At 47.9% G+C, this 21,376-nt stretch overlaps 1 protein-coding gene across 1 annotated transcript in view; it reads right to left on the minus strand.

The window, feature by feature from the left end:
- The window catches only part of LOC140411422 (pecanex-like protein 2), a 429,375-nt gene that overhangs the window by 230,903 nt on the left and 177,096 nt on the right, over positions 1 to 21,376 (minus strand). The window contains exon 20 of the mRNA XM_072500529.1: positions 16,220 to 16,370. Within this exon, the coding sequence (XP_072356630.1) occupies positions 16,220 to 16,370 (151 nt within the window). The remainder of the gene's footprint in view (positions 1 to 16,219; positions 16,371 to 21,376) is intronic.

Here is a 21,376-nt window from a genome sequence, read left to right on the forward strand (position 1 = left end):
AATGACGGCAACTCGGAAGTCATCCTGGTCATCTGCATCACTTAACTGGAAGTCGTGATGCGTGGGCTGGACGGTCCTGACTCGTGTGCGAGGTTGTCGAGGATGCGCCGGATCCATGGGTTGAGCCGCACGACAGCGGGCTGCGTAGTGGCCTATCATGGCACATCTGTGGTGGTGCCGTAACCGCAGGACTGCGCTAGAATCCGGAGGTGCGTCAAAAAGGGTTGAAAAAGCTCCTCCTTACCTTGCAGGCGTTGCTGAAAGATGTATCTTTCGAAAGTTTCGTTTACTTCAGTTTGAAAGTGCTGGTCCATTTTGAGGATGACCGTGTCATATTTGGCCTGGTTTTCGCCTTCCTCGAACACCAGTGAATTAAAGACATCGTTTGGGTGGGGGCCTGCGTAGAAGAGGAGCATTGCAATCTTCGAATCATCCGAGGCATTCTGTTTTTCGGTGGCACGGATGTACAGGTCAAATCGCTGCCTGTAGAGCTTCCAGTTGGTGCCTAGGTTCCCCGTGACTTGCATCGGCTGCGGTTTGCCGGTGTGGTCCATGTCCAGAATGGCAGGTTGGTAGGCAGGTATCGATCCACTCCTGTACCATGTGGTGTTGGGTGTTCTGACACACAGAAGAGCCAACACAGTTGCATATGGTACAACGCTTCTTTATTTAAACTCACTATTTACAACTTGGTCTTTGCACTCTGCACGTGGGGGGTTCCCTGCTTGTGGTGTTTCAACAGCTCTTTCTTGTTTCCTTCTCCCCAGACCTACTGACCTCCAGGTGTCGTGCTCGTGCTTTTTATGTGGTTGGTGTTCTTGTCTGTGATTGGTTGTGGTGTTGTGTGCTCTGATTTGCCTGTTAGTGTGTCCATCATGATGTGTGTGTTTGAATATCATGACACCCTGTGCAACTGAATCCCACATATTCCACAATCACTTTCCCAATCTTATCACAAAAACTCTGGTTCCCCAACAACCCCACATCCATTCTCTACCCCAGTGTCCAGGCCACCCCCTTCTCCAAGACCACATCCACACAATCCGGCTCATGGTCCGAGATTGCTATCGCAGAACACTCTGACCCATTGACTCCAGCCAATAATGCGTTCCCATCAGTCTATTGTTGAATATACTTTATGTACCAGGGAGAAAAACGAATACTCCTGCTCCCTCGGGTGCAGAAGCCTCCATGGGTCCACTCCTCCCATCTCTCTCATGAGCCCGGTCAGCCTTCGCTGCCCCCCACCCCCGCCCCCCCTCTCCCCCCCCCCCCCCCCAACCCCGACTGGGCCAGCGAGCGCGGCTGCGACCTGACAATCCTCAGCTCTTGCACTATATTCCAGCTCCCCCCCTACTATTAACTCATGAGTGTCCAAGTCTGGGATGATACCCAGCACCCTCTCCCCAAACCCTAAATCATTCCAATTGGGGTCATATACACTCACCAGCACCACTGACCTCTCCTCTAACGCCCCTGTCACAATCGCGTACCTGCCCCCCCCCCGTCGGCCATCACCTTCTCCATCTGAAACCTTACTCTCTTGCCCACCAACACCGCTACACCCCTCCTCCCCCTCTGGGCCCTACTACCGAACGCAGAATGGAACATCTGACTCACCCAGCCCTTCCTGAGCCTCACCTGATCCTTCACCCTCAGGTAGGTCTCCTGCAGCATCACCACATCGCTCTTTAAATGCACAAACACCCTCCACCTTTTCATCAGTTTCCCCAATCCTCTCACGTTCCACGTTACTATTCTGACCGGGAGTCTCTCACCGCCGCCCCCCCTCCCCCTGCCCCACTGCTCCTATCCGCCATTGTTTTAACTCCAAGCCCCACCCACTGGGCCTGACCCACCCTGTCCCTTTGTTGTCGTTGAACCCTCCCCCCCCTCCCAAAATCCCCCGATCCACTTCCTCTTGAAAACACCTCTCCCAGTGTCGATCCCACCTCCCCACCTTTCACACCTCCCAGGCCCATCGGAACCAGGTTCCACAGAGTACGGCCCCACCCACTACCACACTCCCGTTCACTAGCCAACCTTCGCTTGCTCGTGTGGAGGGCCCTGCCCAGGCCCCACTCCTCCCAATCCCCTCTCCCATGCCCAGTGCCTGGACACAAAAGACAAACAAACAAAACCAGTGCAAAAACCGCGCCCCAGAAAACTGCCATAACCCCAAAGTTGACTAACCTCCTTCCCTCTGTACCCATACCACAGGATACACTACCCTTCACACCAACCTACCCAAAAAACCAAACTCTCAACCATTCCTATCCCTCATAAAAAACAAATTAACATCCTTAAAGAGCAAACAAGAAACAAAACCATATACAGCATTTCACCCCCCACTTCCCTCAGTCCAAATCCAAACCCCAGTACCCTTTCTCATTTTAATCCCAGTCCTTCAGCCTTCACGAACGCCTGCATGTCCTCCACCACCTCAAAGTAGAAGTCCTTCGAGTTGTAGGTCACCCTCAGCTTCGCCGGGTAGACCACGCCAAGCCTCACACCATTGCTGCAGAGTGCTGCTTTACCCAACCAAAGGCCACCCGCCGCCTAACCAGCTCCATGGTTAAGTCTTGGTATATACGATACCAACTCCTTCCCACAGCATCTCACACCTTTGTTTCATCCAACTCAGGACCTTCTCCTTAACATAGTACTTGTGAAAGCAGATTATCACTGCCCTTGGTGGCTCATTTGTCTTCAGCTTGGGCCTGAGCGACCGATGAACCCTGTCCAGTTTAAGCCTGGACGGTTCCTCCCCCTCCCCCAGCAATTCCGCCAGCATCCTCGTGAAGTACTGAGTCGGCCTGGGCCCTCCACCGCCTCGGGCAAGCCCACAAATCTTAATTTCTGCCGCCTTGACCTGTTCTCCAGGTCCTCCACCTTAGCTCTCAGTCCTTTATTGGTCTCCAACACCCTCCGCAGCTCCTCACCCATCGAGGTGAATGTGTTGCGACAGAGCTTCCCCCACCCCCTTCAACTTCTCTCCTTGCTACCGTACCTCGGCCGATGTCTTCAACACTGTCTCCTCTACCAGCTCCTTCATCGCTGCCTTCATCTCTTTCCGCATCACCTCCATATGCTTGGCAAACTGCTTTTCGAAGTCTCGAGTCATCACCTCGGTCATCTCTACTGTGAAGGGCACCAGCGACTCAGCCTCCGCCATCTTTCCGGCAGCCAGGCTGACGGCGAACCTTCCCCTCCCCCCCCCACCTTCTTCCCGACGGCTTTTTTCTGGTTCTTCAACATTCCCCTCCTTCCTTGTGTCTTCCTGCACCAGCTCATTCAAAAGCTGCCTCCGGGACCAGGCATTAAATTCCAAAAAAACAAACCCCACCCAACGTGCAACTTCCACCTACCCGCCACCACCGGAAGTCCCGTTGTCATCTGGTTTCTAAATATTTGAAGGCTTGTACAGGAATTTTTAAGTTGCAGGTCCCACCTTTCAGGTAAAACATGATTAAACTGCCCCCTCAAATGGATACAAATGGCCATTTTCAAGAAGAGCAGGGGAGTTCTCACCTTAATCTGTCCCTTAATCAACATCATTAAAACAGATTACTTGGTCATTATCAGATTTTATTTAGTGTATGTAAAATGGCTGCCGTATTTCCCTATATTGCAACAGTGACTGCACATCGAAACGTACTGCACCTGCTGTAAAGTGCTTTGGATGTTCGGAGATTGCGAAAAGCACGACAGAAATGGAAGTCATTCGTTTTTTCATCCTTCACAGATCAGTGAATGGTAGCAGCACTGGGCACTGACCCTGCTGAATCCTTTAAAGTACTGAACCATCAGGATACAGAAGATTTAATTTCTTCTTTTTTTTTTCTTTTTTATAAATTTAAGAGAACCCAATTTTATTTTTTCCAATTAATGGGCAATTTAGCGTGGCCAATCCACCTACCCTGCACATCTTTGGGTTGTGGGGATGAAACCCACACAAACAGGGGGAGAATGTGCAAATTCCACACGGACAGTGATCCAGAGCCGGGATCGAACCTGGGACTTCGGAGCCATGAGGCCGCAGTGCTAACTACTGTGCCACCGTGCTGCCCAGAAATCTCTTTTCTAATGAATACTGGCACTCTTAAAGGATTTTTAATATGTTTTTGTTGTAAATCCAAATCCAAATCAACAATTTAATTTACGGTCTACTTCACAACCTTTTTAGCATATTTTCTCAGATCTAAAGAACTCAGTTTAATTACAATCATGTTTTAGCTCCGGGTGATGTATTACTTTAATTTAAGCCCCATTTCACATGCAGCGCAGTTACCAGGCATGAAGGTTTTAATTCCCCACTATTGTTTTGATGCTCAGGCAAATTAAGTTCCACTCTAAGTGATCCTTATGTAACCATATATGGTTATAACTGAAGCAATCCAGAGGCCCTTGTCAAATTATTTTCACACATCATTTTCAATGATCATTATCACTTGCAACAAGCAGAAATGCGCATTAAATGCAGACAAATTATAATAGCCAAGAACATATTCATTTTTGAAATAAAGCCACACAGTTTCAAACCAGATTTTGCTTCACATAGCACATAAACTGGCACAGCGGTGAAATGTTTTGCAAAAAAATTCTCATAACAGCATCTTTTAACAGCCATATATACAGCACCTTTAACATAGAAAAACATTGCGAGTACATTTAAACAAATGCTGACACTGAGCTACAGGAGGAAATAATTAGGATAGATGACCAAAAGCTTGGTCAAAGAGATGGGTTTTAAGGAGTGTCTTGAAGGAGGAAAGAGAGGGAGAGGGGTGGAGAGGTTTAGGGAGGGAATTCCAGTGCTTAGAGACCAATGTTGGGGCAATTAAAATCAGGGATGCCAGAGTGGAGGTGTGCAGGTTTTGGAGAGTTGGAGGGATAACAGAGATAGGGAGGGTGAGGCCACGAAGATTTATGACAAAAGGACGAGTATTTTAAATGTTAACACGAGTAATCCCTCAAAATATACAAATAATTGACAACGCCAAGTCTGGTTATAACAGCTATCATTTGAGCCGATTGATAAATTGCACTGCAGTGGAATTACACGCTAGGGATCAAACAAATTTGTCAGGAACATTGTAGACAGAACAATGAGCATTATCAAGTAACAAATTAAAAAGAAAACCATTTGTCCATTTATGAATTATTAATAGTACAGCGTTGATGTTATTTAATTCTAATGGATGTGCTCAGGCTGACCAACTCACCCACAGAAATCTGAGAGGAGAGGTCAAACACTGGTTCAGCAACACAGGCGTGATTCTCCGGCCTTGTTACTCTCTCAATCAAGCAAAACAAAGCCAGTGAATAGCGGAAGAGGCAAAAAACGAGACCCGCGACCGGCACCAAACTGTTTGCGATCCAACCGGCCCTCTCCATAGGCGAAAGCGGGATCTCGCCGTAGCGTGGTGAGAAACAAATTATCATCACTTAAGCCCCATTTCTAAACAATTAACGAGAGCCACCTGTTATCCAACGGTCTCCTGTCATTCAGCGGCCTCCCCAGCAAGTGGTCACGCTGGCACCGATTAGTGCTCCTTTTGAAAAACGTGAACCTGGTGGAAGGGCTTCTGTGGGGAGCGGAGGAGGCAAGTAGCCATCTTTCCTCACAGGCAAAGAGCCCGAGGGCACTGGGCTTGCTGCCCCTGTACTCAGCGGGAGCTGAGGGATCCTCGGCTGAGGGTGAGGGACCCTCCACAGGAGTGAGCTGCCATGGGAGGGTGCGGGGGGGGGGGGGGGGGGGGCGCTGGTGAGGCAACCAGGGGGCAACTGCTCTCAGCACCACCATGCCGTATGTACTCGTTCCGGGGCAGTCCTTGTCCCTGCCCGTCTGCCCCACTGACCATCCATAACCCCCACCGACTGCCGATGCCTCTAGCCGTGCAGCTGAAGGCTATAGCCTCTCGGGAATTGTCAATCATGGTTAAGTGAGCACTTCACACGACCCAAGTGGATTCCTGTGGGTGGGCCATGTAGAATGTGGGTGTCATTGCCTAGCATCCCAATCAGACCGCGATGCCTCGACAGTGTACCTGAACACTGCGGGAGGCAACACCACACACGCAGTAGTCAACATCCAAATAGCCAGGGGATGGGACACAGCTCCGGGGGACATGTCCACGGCCGGAGGATGGGTGAGTGCCAAGGGGAGGGGGCCAGCTCCCAGTCCGGTTGACATTGTGAGCGGGTGACCGGGGTACAGGGTCTGGGGCTTGATGAGGGGGGCCCAGTGTGGCCGGGAGTACGTGGGCAGGGCGCTCCGGATAGGGAGGTGGGGGGCATCAAAAGGGGAATGGAGGGTTCCGGCATGGGAGCCACCACTGTTTATCAGTCTAACACCCTCTCCCAATGCCTTACAGATATTGAACGCTGTGGCAGGGATGTTGGTCGCAGGTGTTGCCCTAGTGGTGCTGGTGCTACGCGATGCGCCCAGACGCTGGAGAAGGCGGCGGCAGCAGTGTTTGCAGATGCTTGGGGCAGTGGCCCATGTGCTGGACACCCCCCCCCTCCCACACATTGAGGACCCAGCCGTCCATCAGGTCAGGGAGGGACCCAGAGGGGGAATCCCGCGACGGCTCAGTCTTCACAGTGGAAGACACCAGTGGGATACCAGAGCTCCAGGAGAACCAGGGGACAGAGGTGACTGCAGTGACTATTACTAAGGAGAAGGAGGTTCTGGGGCACTGAAAGGTCTGAAGGATAAATCACCTGGACCGGATGGACTACATCCCAGGGTTCTAAAAGAGATAGCTGAGGAAATTGTAGAGGCATTGGTGGTGATCTTTCAGGAATCACTGGAGACAGGAAGGGTCCCAGAGGACTGGAAAGTGGCTAATGTAACACCATTGTTTAAGAAGCCTGACTTCAGTCATTGGTAAGGTTTTACAGTCTGTTATTAAAGATGAGATCGGGAGTACTTGGAAGTGCATGATAAAATAGGACTGAGTCAGCACGGCTTCGTCAAGGGGAGGTCATGTCTGTCAAATCTGTTAGAGTTCTTTGAGGAGGTAACAAGGAATGTAGACAAAGGAGAACCAATGGACGTAATTTATTTAGATTTCCAGAAGGACTTTGACAAGGTGTCGCATAGGAGACTGTTAAATAAGTTAAGCACCCATGGTGTTCAGGGTAAGATCATGGCGTGGATAGAGGATTGACTGACTGGCAGAAGGCAGAGAGTGGGGATAAAGGGGTCTTTTTCAGGATGGCAGCTGGTGACTAATGGTGTGCCTCAGGGGTCGGTGCTGGGACCACAACTTTTCACAATATACATTAATGATCTGGAAGAAGGAACTGAAGGCACTGTTGCTAAGTTTGCAGATGATACAAAGATCTGTAGAGGGGCAGGTAGTATTGAGGAAGCAGGCGGGCTTCAGCCGGACTTGGACTGGCTAGGAGAGTGGGCAAAAAAGAGGCAGATGGAATACAATATGGAAAAGTGTGAGGTTATGCATTTTGGAAGGAGAAATGGAGGCATAGACTATTTTCTGAATGGGAAGATGCTTAGGAAATCAGAAGCACAAAGGAACTTGGGAGTCCTTGTTCACCATTCTCTTAAGGTTAATGTGCAGTTTGAAAGGCAAATGCAGTGTTAGCATTCATGTAGAGAGGCTAGAATACAAGACCAGGGATGTACTTCTGAGGCTATATAAGGCTCTGGTCAGACCCCATTTGGAGTATTGTGAGCAGTTTTGGACCCTGTATCTAAGGAAGGATGTGCTGGCCTTGGAAAGGGTCCAGAGGAGGTTCACAAGAATGTTCCCTGGAATGAAACGCTTGTCGTATGAGGAACGGTTGAGGACTCTGGGTCTGTACTTGTTGGAGTTTAGAAGGATGAGGGGGGATCTTATTGAAACTTACAGGATACTGCGAGGCCTGGATAGAGTGGACATGGGGAGGATGTTTCCACTTGTAGGAAAAACTAGAAGCAGAGGACACAATCTCAGACTAAAGGGACGATCCTTTAAAACAGAGATGAGGAGGAATTTCTTCAGCCAGAGGGTGGTGAATCTGTGGAACTCTTTGCCGCAGAAGGCTGTGGAGGCCAATTCACTGAGTGTCTTTAAGACAGAGATAGACAGGTTTTTAATTAATAAGGGGATCAGGGGTTATGGGGAGAAGGCAGGAGATTGGGGATGAGAAAAATATCAGCCATGATTGAATGGTGGAGCAGGCTCGATGGCCTGAGTGGCCTAATTCTGCTTCTATGTCTTATGGCCCAAGGTGTACAGGCGTCGTTGGTCCTTTGAACAAATAACTGACAGCACGTGCCTCAACAAGGAGACAGTGCGACATCTGTGCTATATCCTCGCGGACTTGGCACCACGTGGAGGAGGAGGACACCCGCTGCAGCCCTGAATCATTCCAGGGCTCGAGTGGGGACCTGTGAGGTATATCACAGGCCACAGCCCACATGTGCATCTGGCGGGTCGCGAATGGGACGGAAAACTACATCATCTTTGACATGGCCCAGGCACAGCAAGGTGCCCAGGCTGCAGGATTCTCCACCATCGCCGGGGTACCCCAGGTCCAGGGGTCATAGATGCGACTTATGTGGTCCTGCGCCCACCAGGCCAACTGCGGGTGCCCTATGTTAACAGAAAGGGGTTCTACTCCCTCAACATACAACTCGTCTGCGACCACCAGATGAAGATAATGCACATGTGTGCATACTTCCCGGGGGGGGGGGGGGGGGGGGGGGGGGGGGGGGGGGGGGGGGGGGGGGAACGACAGCTACATCCTGGGGCAGTCTATCATCCATGCCCTCTTCGAGGAGTACCCCTGGATGGGCGGCTGGCTCTTGGGATATAAGGGGTTTCTGCTGAGGACCTGGCTAATGATGCCAATACAGAGGCTGGAGACCGAAGCGGAGACCCGATACAACAAGGCCCATGCAGCCACCCGGGGTGTCATTGAGCAGTGCATCGGACTCCTCAAGATGTGGTTCCGATGCCCCGACTGGTCCGGGAGTGCCCTCCAGTACACTGCCCGGAGGGTCGCCCGCTTTGTTGTGGTTTGCTGTACCCTCCACAACGTGGCACAGCAGGGGTGCGACAAGCTGGAGACTGGTGACAAGGAACATATGGATACCTCTGAGGAGGAGGGGAATAAGGATAATGAGGTGGTGCTGGAGCAGCAGAGACTGGAGGACGAGGCCATGGAGGAACCTTAGGCCCAACTGGAGGCTGCAGGACAGGCGGCAGCGATGAAGGTACGGCAAGCCCAGAGGGCCAGGGAGGCCCTCATACTCGCCCGATTCACTTAGGACGTGGCTTGGTCCATCATCGCACACTTACCCACCCACCACACCCATTTCCCACCCTCCCAGGGTATGTGTCACATCACTCCAGGGTGCTGGGACTGTGTCAGCACTGTTCGGGTCACTGTCGAGGGCGGGGCGGGGGGTTGGGGGCGGGGGGGGGTGATGATCACCAGCAGAGAGCTGAGCACTGGTGCTCCTCAATCTATGCCATAGTCTGACCCCTGCCTGTCTGCTGAGTGATCGCTCACACCCATCACCTGCACGTGGTGATGCATTGCGGAAGAAAGTGACAGAGGCATCCTACTGGTTGTGCACAAGGGTGTTTAATGTTCAACACAGGCCCCCACTCTCCTGATGGTGCCACCTCCCTCCCCACCTCCCCCCACTCACCGATCCAACCCCCAACTTCCACACCACTCCTCACCCCCCCCCCCCCAACCTCCACGCTCCACACCCCCCTCTCACCCCCTACCTACCCTCCCCCCCGTCCCCCAGTGCCCTCAGTGATCCTCAATCCTGTAGAACAAGAATGGAAAATACTTAAGATGGTGTCTAACAAGGAGTAGGAAAAATATATTCCACTAAAATGAAAGAAAAAGCTTAGGGCAGCACGGTGGCACAGTGGTTGGCACTGCTGCCTCACAGCTCCAGAGTCCCAGGTTCAATCCGGTCTCGGGTGACTGTCTGTCTGCGTGGGTTTCTCCCAGTGTTTGCCTGGGTTTCTTCCGGGTGCTCCGGTTTCCTCCCACAGTCCAAAGATGTGCAGGTCAGATGGATTGGCCATGCTAAATTGCCACTTAGTGACCAAAAGGTTAGGTCAGGTTACTGGGTTACGGGGTAGGGTGGAAGCGTGGCCTTGGGTAGGGTGCTCTTCCCAAGGGCCGGTGCAGACTTGATGGGCCGAATAGCCTCCTTCTGCACTGTAAATTCTAATAAATAAATAATCACTTGAGAGATTCCATCAAGGTTTGATGGAATAACCAATGGTGCTGAAAGAGGCATACATCAGCATGCATTCAACGTAGATAAGAGTGTACGATCTAGTTGTCTGGACAGCTAGTTTGTGATGCAGAACAAGGCCAACAGCGTACTGGCTGAGATTATTCATGAAGACCCCGGGCTGGATTCTCCGCACCCCAATGCCGAAATCGTGGCCGGCGCCAGGGCCGAGAATCCATTTCTCCGCATGGAATCAGAATCGGCGGCGGTTCCCCGATTCTCCGGGCCCCAAAAAGCGGCGTACGCGAAGAGTACGCCGCGCCACATATCACCTACCTGCGGCCAATGCTGGAGGCCCGCTCCGCCATTTTTCACCCACAACCGTCTGAAGTCCCGACGGCTTGAATCAAACAGGGTCCTGCTGGTCGGGATACGAGCCTGGCGGCTGCGGACTCAGTCCGTGGCCGCCCTGGTCGGGGGCGGGCCAGGGTGGCCACGGACTGAGTCCGCAGCCGCCACACTAGCATCCTAACCGGCAGGATCCTGTTTGACTCACGCCGTCGGGATTTTGAATGGTTGGAGGCGGAAAATGGCGGAGCGGGACTCCAGCAATCGTTGCAGGTAGGTGATATGCGGCACGGCGTACTCTTCGCGTACGCCGCCGCCTTGTACGCGGCCGGGCAATTTTTGGGCGGGCGGTCAGGGTCGGGCCGATCGGGGACACAATGTTTAGGGTCCAGCTCCGCGGTCTGAGTCTGCCATGTAATTTGGCGCGGCCGCTGGAGACCGCCGCCGTGTGCATGCGCGGCCTCCGACCCGGAAGTGTGGGGGCCTGTATCTGCAGCAAACGCTGCTAGTTCTACGCTGGTTCACTGCTAGCCCCCTGCAGGGCTAGAAATATGTGGTCCTTTTAAGCCAGTTTTTCTGGTGTGAAGGTCCACAGTGTTTACGACGACGTGGAGACATAGTCCCAAAAACAGAGAATCCAGCCCCCAATCTTCTCAACCTTGCCCTCGCCTGAGGTGTGGTAATCCTCAGGTTAAACCACCACCAGTCAGCTCTGCCCCTCAAAGGGGAAAGCAGCCTGTGGTCATCTGGAACTATGGTGACTTTACTTAATACAAAGAGGTTAGGAGTAAAGTTAAAGAAAAATAGGAAGGCAAAGAAGAAGCATGAACTTAAATGATCAAGGAACATAAAACAACCTTGTAAAATATTTTATCGACACACTAATAAAAAAGGAAGACTGTGATTAATATGACCAGTAAGGGGTCGGAAGGATAATATCACAGCGGTCGAGAAATACTAAATTATTTTATTTTGGAATTTACAAGGGTGGTGGAACAGGTAGCCATGATATTAAACGATGAGATGAGTACTGAGATAAGTGCATTTAAAGTAAATAAACTCCAAAAGGATAATGCCCCTTGTCCATATGGATTACACATGCATATTTGAAAATAATCGAGGGAAGAGATAGCAGAGGAATTACTACACATACTTAATAATTTGTGAGAAAAAAGTGCCAGAGACTGGCAGATAGCTAATGTAATTACTATATTTAAGAAGGGGGACAGAACAAGTCCAGGGAATTATAGACAAGTCAACTTAATATCGATGATAGGAAAAACAAGGGAATTCTTACCAAAGGAGAGAATAGAAGAACATTTAGAAATGACAATGATAATCTTGAATAGCAAGGGGAAATCTTGCTTCACCAACCTTACTGAATTTTTTGAAGAGGTAACAGAGAGAGTAGATAATGGTAATGCACTGCAAGTAATTTATCTTGATTTTCCAAGGGTCTTTGCTAAGCTGCATAATGACAAACTATTAATAAGGTCAGAGAATGTGGAGTCAGGGAACAAGTGGCAGAATCGATTGACAGCTGACTTCAAGACAGAAAGCAGAGAGTGGAATAAATGGTCATTATTCTTGGTGTCAAGAAGCTTGACATCATCCAGGACAAAGCAGTCAACTTGATTGGCACCCCATCCACCACCTTCAATATTCACTCCTTCTACCACTGGCACACACTGGCAGCAGCGTGCACCATCTGCAAGATGCACTGCAGCAGTTCACCAAGGCTCCTTCGACAGCACATTCTAAACACATGATATCTACTAACTCAAAGGACAAGGGCAGCATATGGGAACACCATAACCTGCAAGTTCCCCTCCAAGCCACTCACTATCCTGACTTGGAAATATAATCACCGTTTCATCACTGTCATTGGGACCTGCTTCCTAAAAGCACTGTGGTTGTATCTACATCACATAGACTGCAGTGGTTCAAGAAGGCAGCTCACCACCACCTTCTCAAGGGCAAATATGGATGGGCAGTAAATAAATGCTGGTCTAGCTAGTAACATTCCACACCCAGGGAAATACATTTTAAAATTCAAGATGATAGAAGGTGGAAAATGAAGTTCTTCCACAAAATATTGTGCGCACAATGCGCATGAACTATTTGGACTTTGATGTGGAGATGCCGGCGGTGGGCACAGTAAGAAGTCTACAACACCAGGTTAAGGTCCAACAGGTTTATTTGGAATCACTAGCTTTCTGAGTGTAGCTCCTTCATCAGGTGAGTCCTTTGGACTTTGGAATCAAAAACACAATGGGCGTGTTCCTCCCGAACTCTGACTATGCGCTCCCAGCAGCAGGAAAACCAGAGTGATTTCTGCTGGTGCGAGGAGGGACACAGACGTGCCTTGCTATGGCACTTGTAAATTCTATTTTGTAGAATCAGCTTCCATGCCATTCACAGCATACCGATGTCCATGCTACAACTGAGAAGGGTGGATCCTAATACCTCTGACAGGTTCCGCAGTTCTGAGATCGGTGCACCGTTTTTAAAGGTTAGCCCCCCGTAGCTGCACTTTCTAGGAAGCACTTGAGAACAAAGAAAGAGCCTTGCTTAAAAAAACTATGTGAGAAAAACACCTGCTATCCTGAGTTAATGGATCCCTGCAGAGCTATAAAAACAATCATATTCTCCTCGTTGAAACCTGACTCGATTTGTTAATCAAAAAGTTTTCAGCAGGCAATGTGTGTGAAATTGAATGTAAACAATCCCGTTCAAAGCTTTCAGCCTTCTAACCATACACACAGATTTCTAACTCCAAACGGCAATGAAACTGACTGTGTTAAAACCACTTCAAAGGTTACCACCACTTCAAAGGGATAACTTTTACCTTCACCTCACAGACCTTTAAACCTAACATATTGGCAGACGTTTTACATGGGTTTAGGGGTACAGATGAGAACACTTTCACTTTATTATAAGAGAGGTGTATTTATGAGCTACAGAATGACTTTTTAAATGGTCTAGGAGTATAGATGAGAACACTTTCACTTTATTATGAAAAATCTTTAATTTTTACATACTGACTGTTTAATGGGTTCGAAGGCTGCAGATGGGGAGAACAACCAAATGAGCCACATCCCAGGGAAGACCCCTGACCTGAGCCCCTCTAGCCAAACACAAGCACCCCCTGATCTCCACCTCCCATGAAGGAACCCCCTTGACAGTCTAGCAGCAATTATTGGGAGGGTACTTACCACATTGCCATCCCTTGGACTGCAAGCTGCCAGGTCCATGCTCCTCAATACTTGCAACAATTCACGCCAGCGGGACTCTCAGCTGGGGGGCCGGAGCATCCCAACTGGCTGGTGAATGGTGCATCCTGCCTGTCAATGACATGTTAAATAGCTTTAATGAGTTATTTACATGGTCCCACTGTGCCAGGGCAGGAAGCCTGGCTGGGACATCGGGAGACCCGTAATGGCCGGTGGGGCGACCATGGAGACTCACAAAGGATCTGCCACCCTGCGTGAATCCCGATTTTGGCTCAACGCAGGATTCTCCAGACCATTTGCTGGAGGAACCAGCAAATTTCTAAATCTGCAAACGTCACCAAATTGTGTGTGTGGGGGGAGGGGGGGGGGAATTAATCAAAACTGAGGATTGCAACGAATTACAGGAGGACATTGATAAATTGCAGTTTGGGAAAATAATTGGCAAGTGAAGTACATCACAGATAAACGTGAGGAAGTACATTATTGTCAGAATAATAGGAGGGTCACTTGTGACTTGGAAAGTGCAAGTTTAGGTTAGGTTGAGGAACAAAAGAATCTCAGAATATAATTACACTAATCACTAAAAGTTGCATCACAGGTTAGAAAGACCTTAAAAGGAGAACCAAGCACGAGACATTATTTCTGGAGGGATACAATTGAAAAGTACAGATGTTATCCTAAAACTGTATTGAACCTTGGTAGACCACACTAAGATTATTGCGTGTCGTTCTGGTCACCATATTATAAAACAGATTAGAGGCACTGGAAAGGGTTTATAAGAAAGGATTTACAAGGAGGATATGAGAAATGAGTGGGTGTACATATCAAGAAAGGATTGGCAGGTTAGACCATTTTTCTCTTGTAATAAGAAGGCTGAGGGTGACCTAACAGAGGTCTTCAAAATTGTGAAATGTTTTGATAGAGTAGATAGAGAGAGAGTGTTCCCTCTTGGGGAAAAGAGCATAAATAGTGGCCATCAGTATAAGTTTGTCACCAAGAAATCCAATAAAGAATTTGAAAGAAACCTCTGTACCTGAAGAGTAGTGAGAAGGTGGAACTCACTACCATAGCGAATGATTGAAATGAATGATATGGATACATTTAAGGGGAAGCCAAGCCAGAAATGCATATTGTCATGAGAATGTCGCTTTAAGAAATGTTTGGCTGCTCATATTACTGCAGTGATGTCAGAGTGTGGGTGGAGCTGGGCTGTCTGTCAGCTTTTTACTTTTGTTTTTGAGCAGGCTGCAGGGTGTGTTTTAGTTTCGTTTTCAGTGTTGGAGCTGAAGTCAGACCAAGCAGGTGTACTGTTGATCTCTCTGCCATCAAAAGACTATCTCTTGATCATTTGGTGAATTCAGAATTATAATTGTTTTCAGCAGTGACTTTAACCTGAAGTGCTTCTGTTAAAGTTAGTTTTTTAAGTCGTATGGATGTTAAAAGGAAAGCTTAAAGGGTTACTTAGTGTTGTAGTCCTTAGGAGTTGTATTTGAATTGATGGTTGCTAAGATGTTCACTGTAGGTTTTATGTACACCACAATCTATTAAAAGTTGTGGGTCAGGTGAACTCCATGATACACTTTGGGGTTCTCTAAACTCTGGCCCATAACAATATGAGGAAGTAGAGTTATGATGGCACGGTGGTGCAGTAATTAGCACTGCTGCCTAAGGTGCTGCAAAATCAGGTTCAAGCCCAGCCCCAGGTCACTGTCTGTGTGGAGTTTGCACATTCTCTCCGTGGCTGAGTGGGTTTCACCCCCACAACCCAACGAAGTGCAAGATAGATGGATTGATCACTCTAAATTGTCCCTTAATTGGAAAAAACACTAAAAGTTTTTTTTTTAAGTTAAAAAATGGTATATTTAGATGGGAAGACGTTAGACTGCAATATAAATACTGGCATAAACTGGGTGGGTTGAACAGCCTGTTTCTGTGCCATGTAGCCTACATAATCACTATTCCTCAGTAGAACTTCCCTAGTTTCAACACAAACTGAAGTCTCTCATCCCTGATACTATTCGATAATTCTCGATTGAACCATTTCAAAAACCTTGACATCGTTTCTAAAGTGTGATGCACCCAATTCGTCAACTGGGACTTAAGCAGTGATTTACAAAGATTTGGCATAACTTCTAAACGAGAGAGGAGAAACTGCACGATAGATTGAAGGCATTAAAACATTTAAATTCTGTTAACAATTTCAGAGTTGATGCAACTATGCAGGTCAAAGATAAGGGCAGTTTCAATAGCATCATTTTTTGTTTACCAAATTGCCCTTCTAATAATTTGACAGTGAGAGGTTTCAGACATAAAAGATATTTTTTGGTGAGAAAAGAATGAGGAAATTTGATCCCTATTTCATTCATTGTCAGACTGGCAGATATAAAACCTTTGAACTGTCCTGTGCAGCAGTACTAACCTCGGACTTCAAACTGTTGATATTCCTTTGTTTTAAGCAAAGGGTGAGCAAAGCAGAACCACGGAACTTGTGTGCGAAGTCGAGGGAGCAGGTAATGTGTCAGGAATCCGACAGTTCCAGCCAAAGCGTACAATGCAAAACCAAGAAAAGGCTGGAACCAAGAAATACAATTAATTAGAATAAAGAGGTGTTTGTTAAAATAATTCAAATGCAATTCAGAATCTACAGCCTAACTTGAATGACCCATCAGCTTTCAAAATCACAGGCCTTTGTTTTGTATTTCCTAAATTAGTGGTTCCTGTTGAAATTTACGAGATGATGATCATGGAAGAGAGTAGCAAACCTGGAAGATAATGATGCAGTAAACTCACTATAGTCCCAGATGACCATAGGCTCCTTTCCCCTTTGAGTGGGGAGAGCTGACTGGTGGTGATTTAACTTGGGGATCACCACACCGCAGGTGAAGGGCAAGGTTGAGAAGGTGAGCCTTCATGATTAACCTCAGCTGGTATGGAGATTGAACCCATACTGTTGGCCTCTCTCTCTGCGTCACAAACTAGCTGTCCAGCCTACTGAGCTAAACCAGCAGAAAGGAGCAGAAATTAAATCAGAGGACAGAGAGACAGCATGAAAATTATAAATATCCCAAAACTGCAAGAACCAGATTGAGGAAAACAGCAAAAGCGACAAAGGAAATATTAAATTCTATGTACATCAATGTCTGAAGCAGATATTGACAACCTTTCTCAACTTTAGACCCACAGATGATAATCTTCAGACATTCAAGAGCCACCAGACATGGATAATCTTTAGACATATTTTTATTACTAATTAAACCTACCTCATTGCACACTGCAAACAATTTTGTGAGGAAATATCTTTCACAAAAATGCAAGTGCGAATAGTATAAAAGTATATGTAGGTATTTATTTATTTTTAAGTTTTCTCCTAACTTCAAATACCATAAAGTATCTATAGCAGTTTCTAAATCTAAATATTTTACCTGCATTCAATTTGTTTGCTTAAATTAAGTTCCACTTTATAAAACTCCATTCAAACCTCCTTCCACCTTTCTTCATTTCACCTCATCATATGAGGTTTGTTACTACACGAAAAAGTTCGCTGCAGAACTGTTTAATGTCAAATTGATTTGACTCCGGGTGCAATTCGTATTGCGCACAACTGGGATAAAAATGCACAGTTTTGCAGGATTCCAGTAATAACATGTGCTCCCAGTCTACCTCAATCCTATCTGGTCAGAACTGTGGTAGGTGACCTGAGCTGTTAGGAATAAAATTCACTAATTTACTGTCTCTTTCTGGATGCACCAACATAGAATCTGTATTCCCAGTTGAGATTCTGCCGCTCAAATGTGCTACTGGAAAAATGTACTCGTCATTTCTTTAAGCACACACACACTGTCATTTGTCAAACTGTTAGAATAGCACAATCTATACAATAGTTAACTGGAATAACAGCAGACTGGATTTGGTTAGTGTGGATAGTTTAGCTAGGTTTTTAATCATTGCCTGGGTTGTTGTACCACAGCCAATTTGTAGATTTGAACAAACTACATCTGGTTGTTTACCTCCCTTGAAAGTACACAAGGAATGAGCTGCACTCTATGTCTCAAAGAGCCACATGCAGCTCACAAGTCACAGTTGGCTTCCCCTGGTCTGTAGTGTAACTAATAAGGTTTTGCAGTCAAAAAAATGCTGAATCTATTTGGCTTGAGTTGTGGAACAGAAGGGGAGCTGTTACACTCTTGGGAATTTTTTCAGAGATCGCCAAACAGTGTGTAGGAGATAGATGAGAAAATGTCATGCTCATGTAACAAAAAAATAGAGTAGTGATGAGGAGATTTTAATTACCCAAGTACAGATTGAGAAAAATAATTTTAAGGGTAGGGGAGAAGAGGAATTTCTGATATGCACACAGGAGAAATTACTTGATCAACATCTACTGCTGAAAAAATATATTTTATAAAGAGTGCTGGTTGCTTGACAAGTCAACTCTGATTGGTGGAGGCTTTGCCATGGAGAATGTACCAGTTAATGGTGATTGCCAGTTAACTCCAAGCACGGTTTGAAAATTTGAACCAGGCAGCTTGACTCTGATTGGTCAAGGCAGTGCCCAGAGGAATGAACCAGTGAATGGCTTATATCACTTATTTTGTTTAGGTGTAACAGGCACAATGTGTGTACATGTTCTTCCTGTTTGCAAGGAACAGAGCCCTGTGTCAGCATAACCTTTAGCACACTGAGGATTATTTCACAAATGTTGTTGAATTACAGAATCACATCTAATATTAGACGCTGTGTTTTGAGTTTTACAAGTACGGGCTGGTAAGTTATAGTCTGTACCTTGCCCATTGCAAATAGCAGAAGGGACATGTTGTTGATACGATCCGTCAGTCTGAAGTCCCAAAGACAGGCAAGATACAGTCCATACCCAACCAGCCTGTGCTTGTAAACTGGATCAAAGCCTGGGGGAAGCAATTTCACAGAGAGATGAATGAAAGGCTTGTAGATCAAAGATATGAGGGGGTTTAAACCCAGCTGACTGTTTTTCTCTTTCCAGGAACTGACAGTTGCTGTTTCCTGTGCCTGAGCCAGCAAGTGTATTGCACAGGTGAATTTTAAAGCAATTATTTTTTTTCACTGCCTTTGTCTGTACTGCTTTCCAGCTTCCAGGCAGGGGTCTCTCTTATGGGGGGCTTCCAGGCAGGGGTCTCTCTTATGGGGGGATTCCAGGCAGGGGTCTCTCTTATGGGGGGATTCCAGGCAGGGGTCTCTCTTCGGTGGGTCTTCCAGGCAGGGGTCTCTCTTATCGGGGGCTTCGGCAGGGACCTCTCTTATGGAGGGCTTCCAGGCAGGGGTCTCTCTTATGTGGGGCTTCGGCAGGGACCTCTGAAGTTAGTCTCTCTAATTAGGGATGTCTCTGATGGGGATCTCTTAATTAGGGTGTCTCTGATTGAAGGGGGGGGGGGTCAGGTCACATCCATACTGTGGGAGAGGAGTGACACAGAAAATCCCCAGGGGAATTGTATTGCAGGGGACAGCCATTGGACCGTGCTATTGGACCACACGCTGAAAATGGCGACCCGATAGAGGGATTTCCTAGGAATCCCACACAATCCTCGCCACACATAAATGTGTATGGCAAAGAATTCAGACTCGCTTCCTGACTTGTTCCCAAATGGAGAATCCTGGCCCCTGTCTCAACAATTTTTGGGAGGGGAGAGAATTATAGAATTTGACTATTCTTTGTGTGAAGAAGTACTTCTGGATATCATCCCTGAAAAACCTAATTTTGAGACTAAGGTCCCCATTTCTGGACACTTCAGGGGGAAATCTTACAGCCCTGACATGGCATGGATAGGGCTGTAGAATGTGGTGAGCTGTTCAAAGGTCCATTGGCTTCAGTGGAACAAAAATATCCTGTCGGTGGGAGGGGCCCTATAATTCCACTCCACAATTTGTCTCTATATATCCTACTGAACCTTTTATATTTAATTGAATGTCCTTTTTATTAAATTCCAAGGCTAATACCAGTGAGGAAGAATTATTGGGATATGCATCCAATGTGGTGATGGAAAGAGATATTTGTGCTCATAAAATTTAGGAGGACCAAACATAGAGGGGGCAGCACGGTAGCATAGCGGATAGCGCAATTGCTTCACAGCTCCAGGGTCCCAGGTTCGATTCCCAGCTGGGTCACTGTCTGTGCGGAGTCTGCACGTTCTCCCCATGTGTGCGTGGGTTTCCTCCGGGTGCTCCGGTTTCCTCCCACAGTCCAAAGATGTGCAGGTTAGGTGGATTGGCCGTGATAAATTGCCCTTAGTGTCCAAAATTGCCCTTGGCGTTGGTTGAGTGGGGTTACTGGGTTGTGGGGATGGCTTGGGTGGGGTGCTCTTTCCAAGGGCCGGTGCAGGCTCGATGGGCCGAATGGCCTCCTTCTGCACTGTAAATTCTATGATTACCTATGATAGAGCTTTTTAAAATTAATTTTACAGGATGTAGGTGTCGCTGGCTAGGCCATCATTTATTGCTCATCCCTACTTGCCCCCGAGAAGATGATGGTGAGCTGTCTTCTTGAACCACTGCAGTCCCTATTGCGTAGGTACATGCACAGTACACTGAGCTGCATTGCAGGTCAGTATCGTGCACTCTCAAGGCAGACCCCAAATGAAATTCCCTCAACTCTACAGAGCCACTTTCTTCATTCATTCCAGCCTCAAGAAGACAGCTTCCGTCAACTTTTGATTTTCCACATCCAACCCTTTATAATGATCAACTGAGTTCGTTTTTGAGAATTTAAGTTTTGTTTCATAACTCACAAATGTAGAAAATGGGTTAAGAGTAGTTTATTCATTCAAGAAACTTTCTGGTGAAAAAAAAGAGTAACTTTCAGATAATTAGGGCTGGACACATTTCTAACTTAGGGAAACGAAGGGACAAGCCTTGGGCGAGATTCTCCGACCCCCCGCCGGGTCGGAGAATCGCCGGGGGCTGGTGTGAATCCCGCTGCTGGAATGCCTGTCCCGCCGGCGTGGATTAAACCACCTCTCTTACCGGCGGGACAAGGTGGCGTGGGCGGGCTCCGGGGTCCTGGGGGGAGCGGGGGGCGATCTGGCCCCGGGGGGTGCCCCCACGGTGGCCTGGCCCGCGATCGGGGCCCACCGATCCGTGGGCGGGCCTGTGCCGTGGGGGCACTCTTTTCCTTCCGCCTTCGCCATGGTCTCCACCATGGCGGAGGTGGAAAAGACCCCCTCCACTGCGCATGCCCGGGGATGCCATGAGCGACCGCTAACGCTCCCGTGCATGCGCCGCCTGGCAATGTCATTTCCGCGCCAGCTGGCGGGGCACCAAAGGCCTTTCCCGCCACCTGGCGGGGCGGAAATCAGTCTAGCGCGGGCCTAGCCCCTCAAGGTTAGGGCTCGGCCCCTCAAGATGCGGAGGATTCCGCACCTTTGGGGCAGCGCGATGCCGGACTGATTTGCGCCGTTTTTGGCGCAGGTCGGTGGACATTGCGTGGTTCTGACCATGAAACACTCAGCTCCAAAAGGGTGGATTTTAAAGTTTCTATTCAATGTAATGCTGTCAATTAAAAATATGTAATGCTGTCAATTTAAAAAAATCAGGAACATAATGATTA

Source organism: Scyliorhinus torazame, chromosome 4 (genome assembly GCF_047496885.1).
Source record: "Scyliorhinus torazame isolate Kashiwa2021f chromosome 4, sScyTor2.1, whole genome shotgun sequence".
Taxonomy (NCBI): domain Eukaryota; kingdom Metazoa; phylum Chordata; class Chondrichthyes; order Carcharhiniformes; family Scyliorhinidae; genus Scyliorhinus; species Scyliorhinus torazame.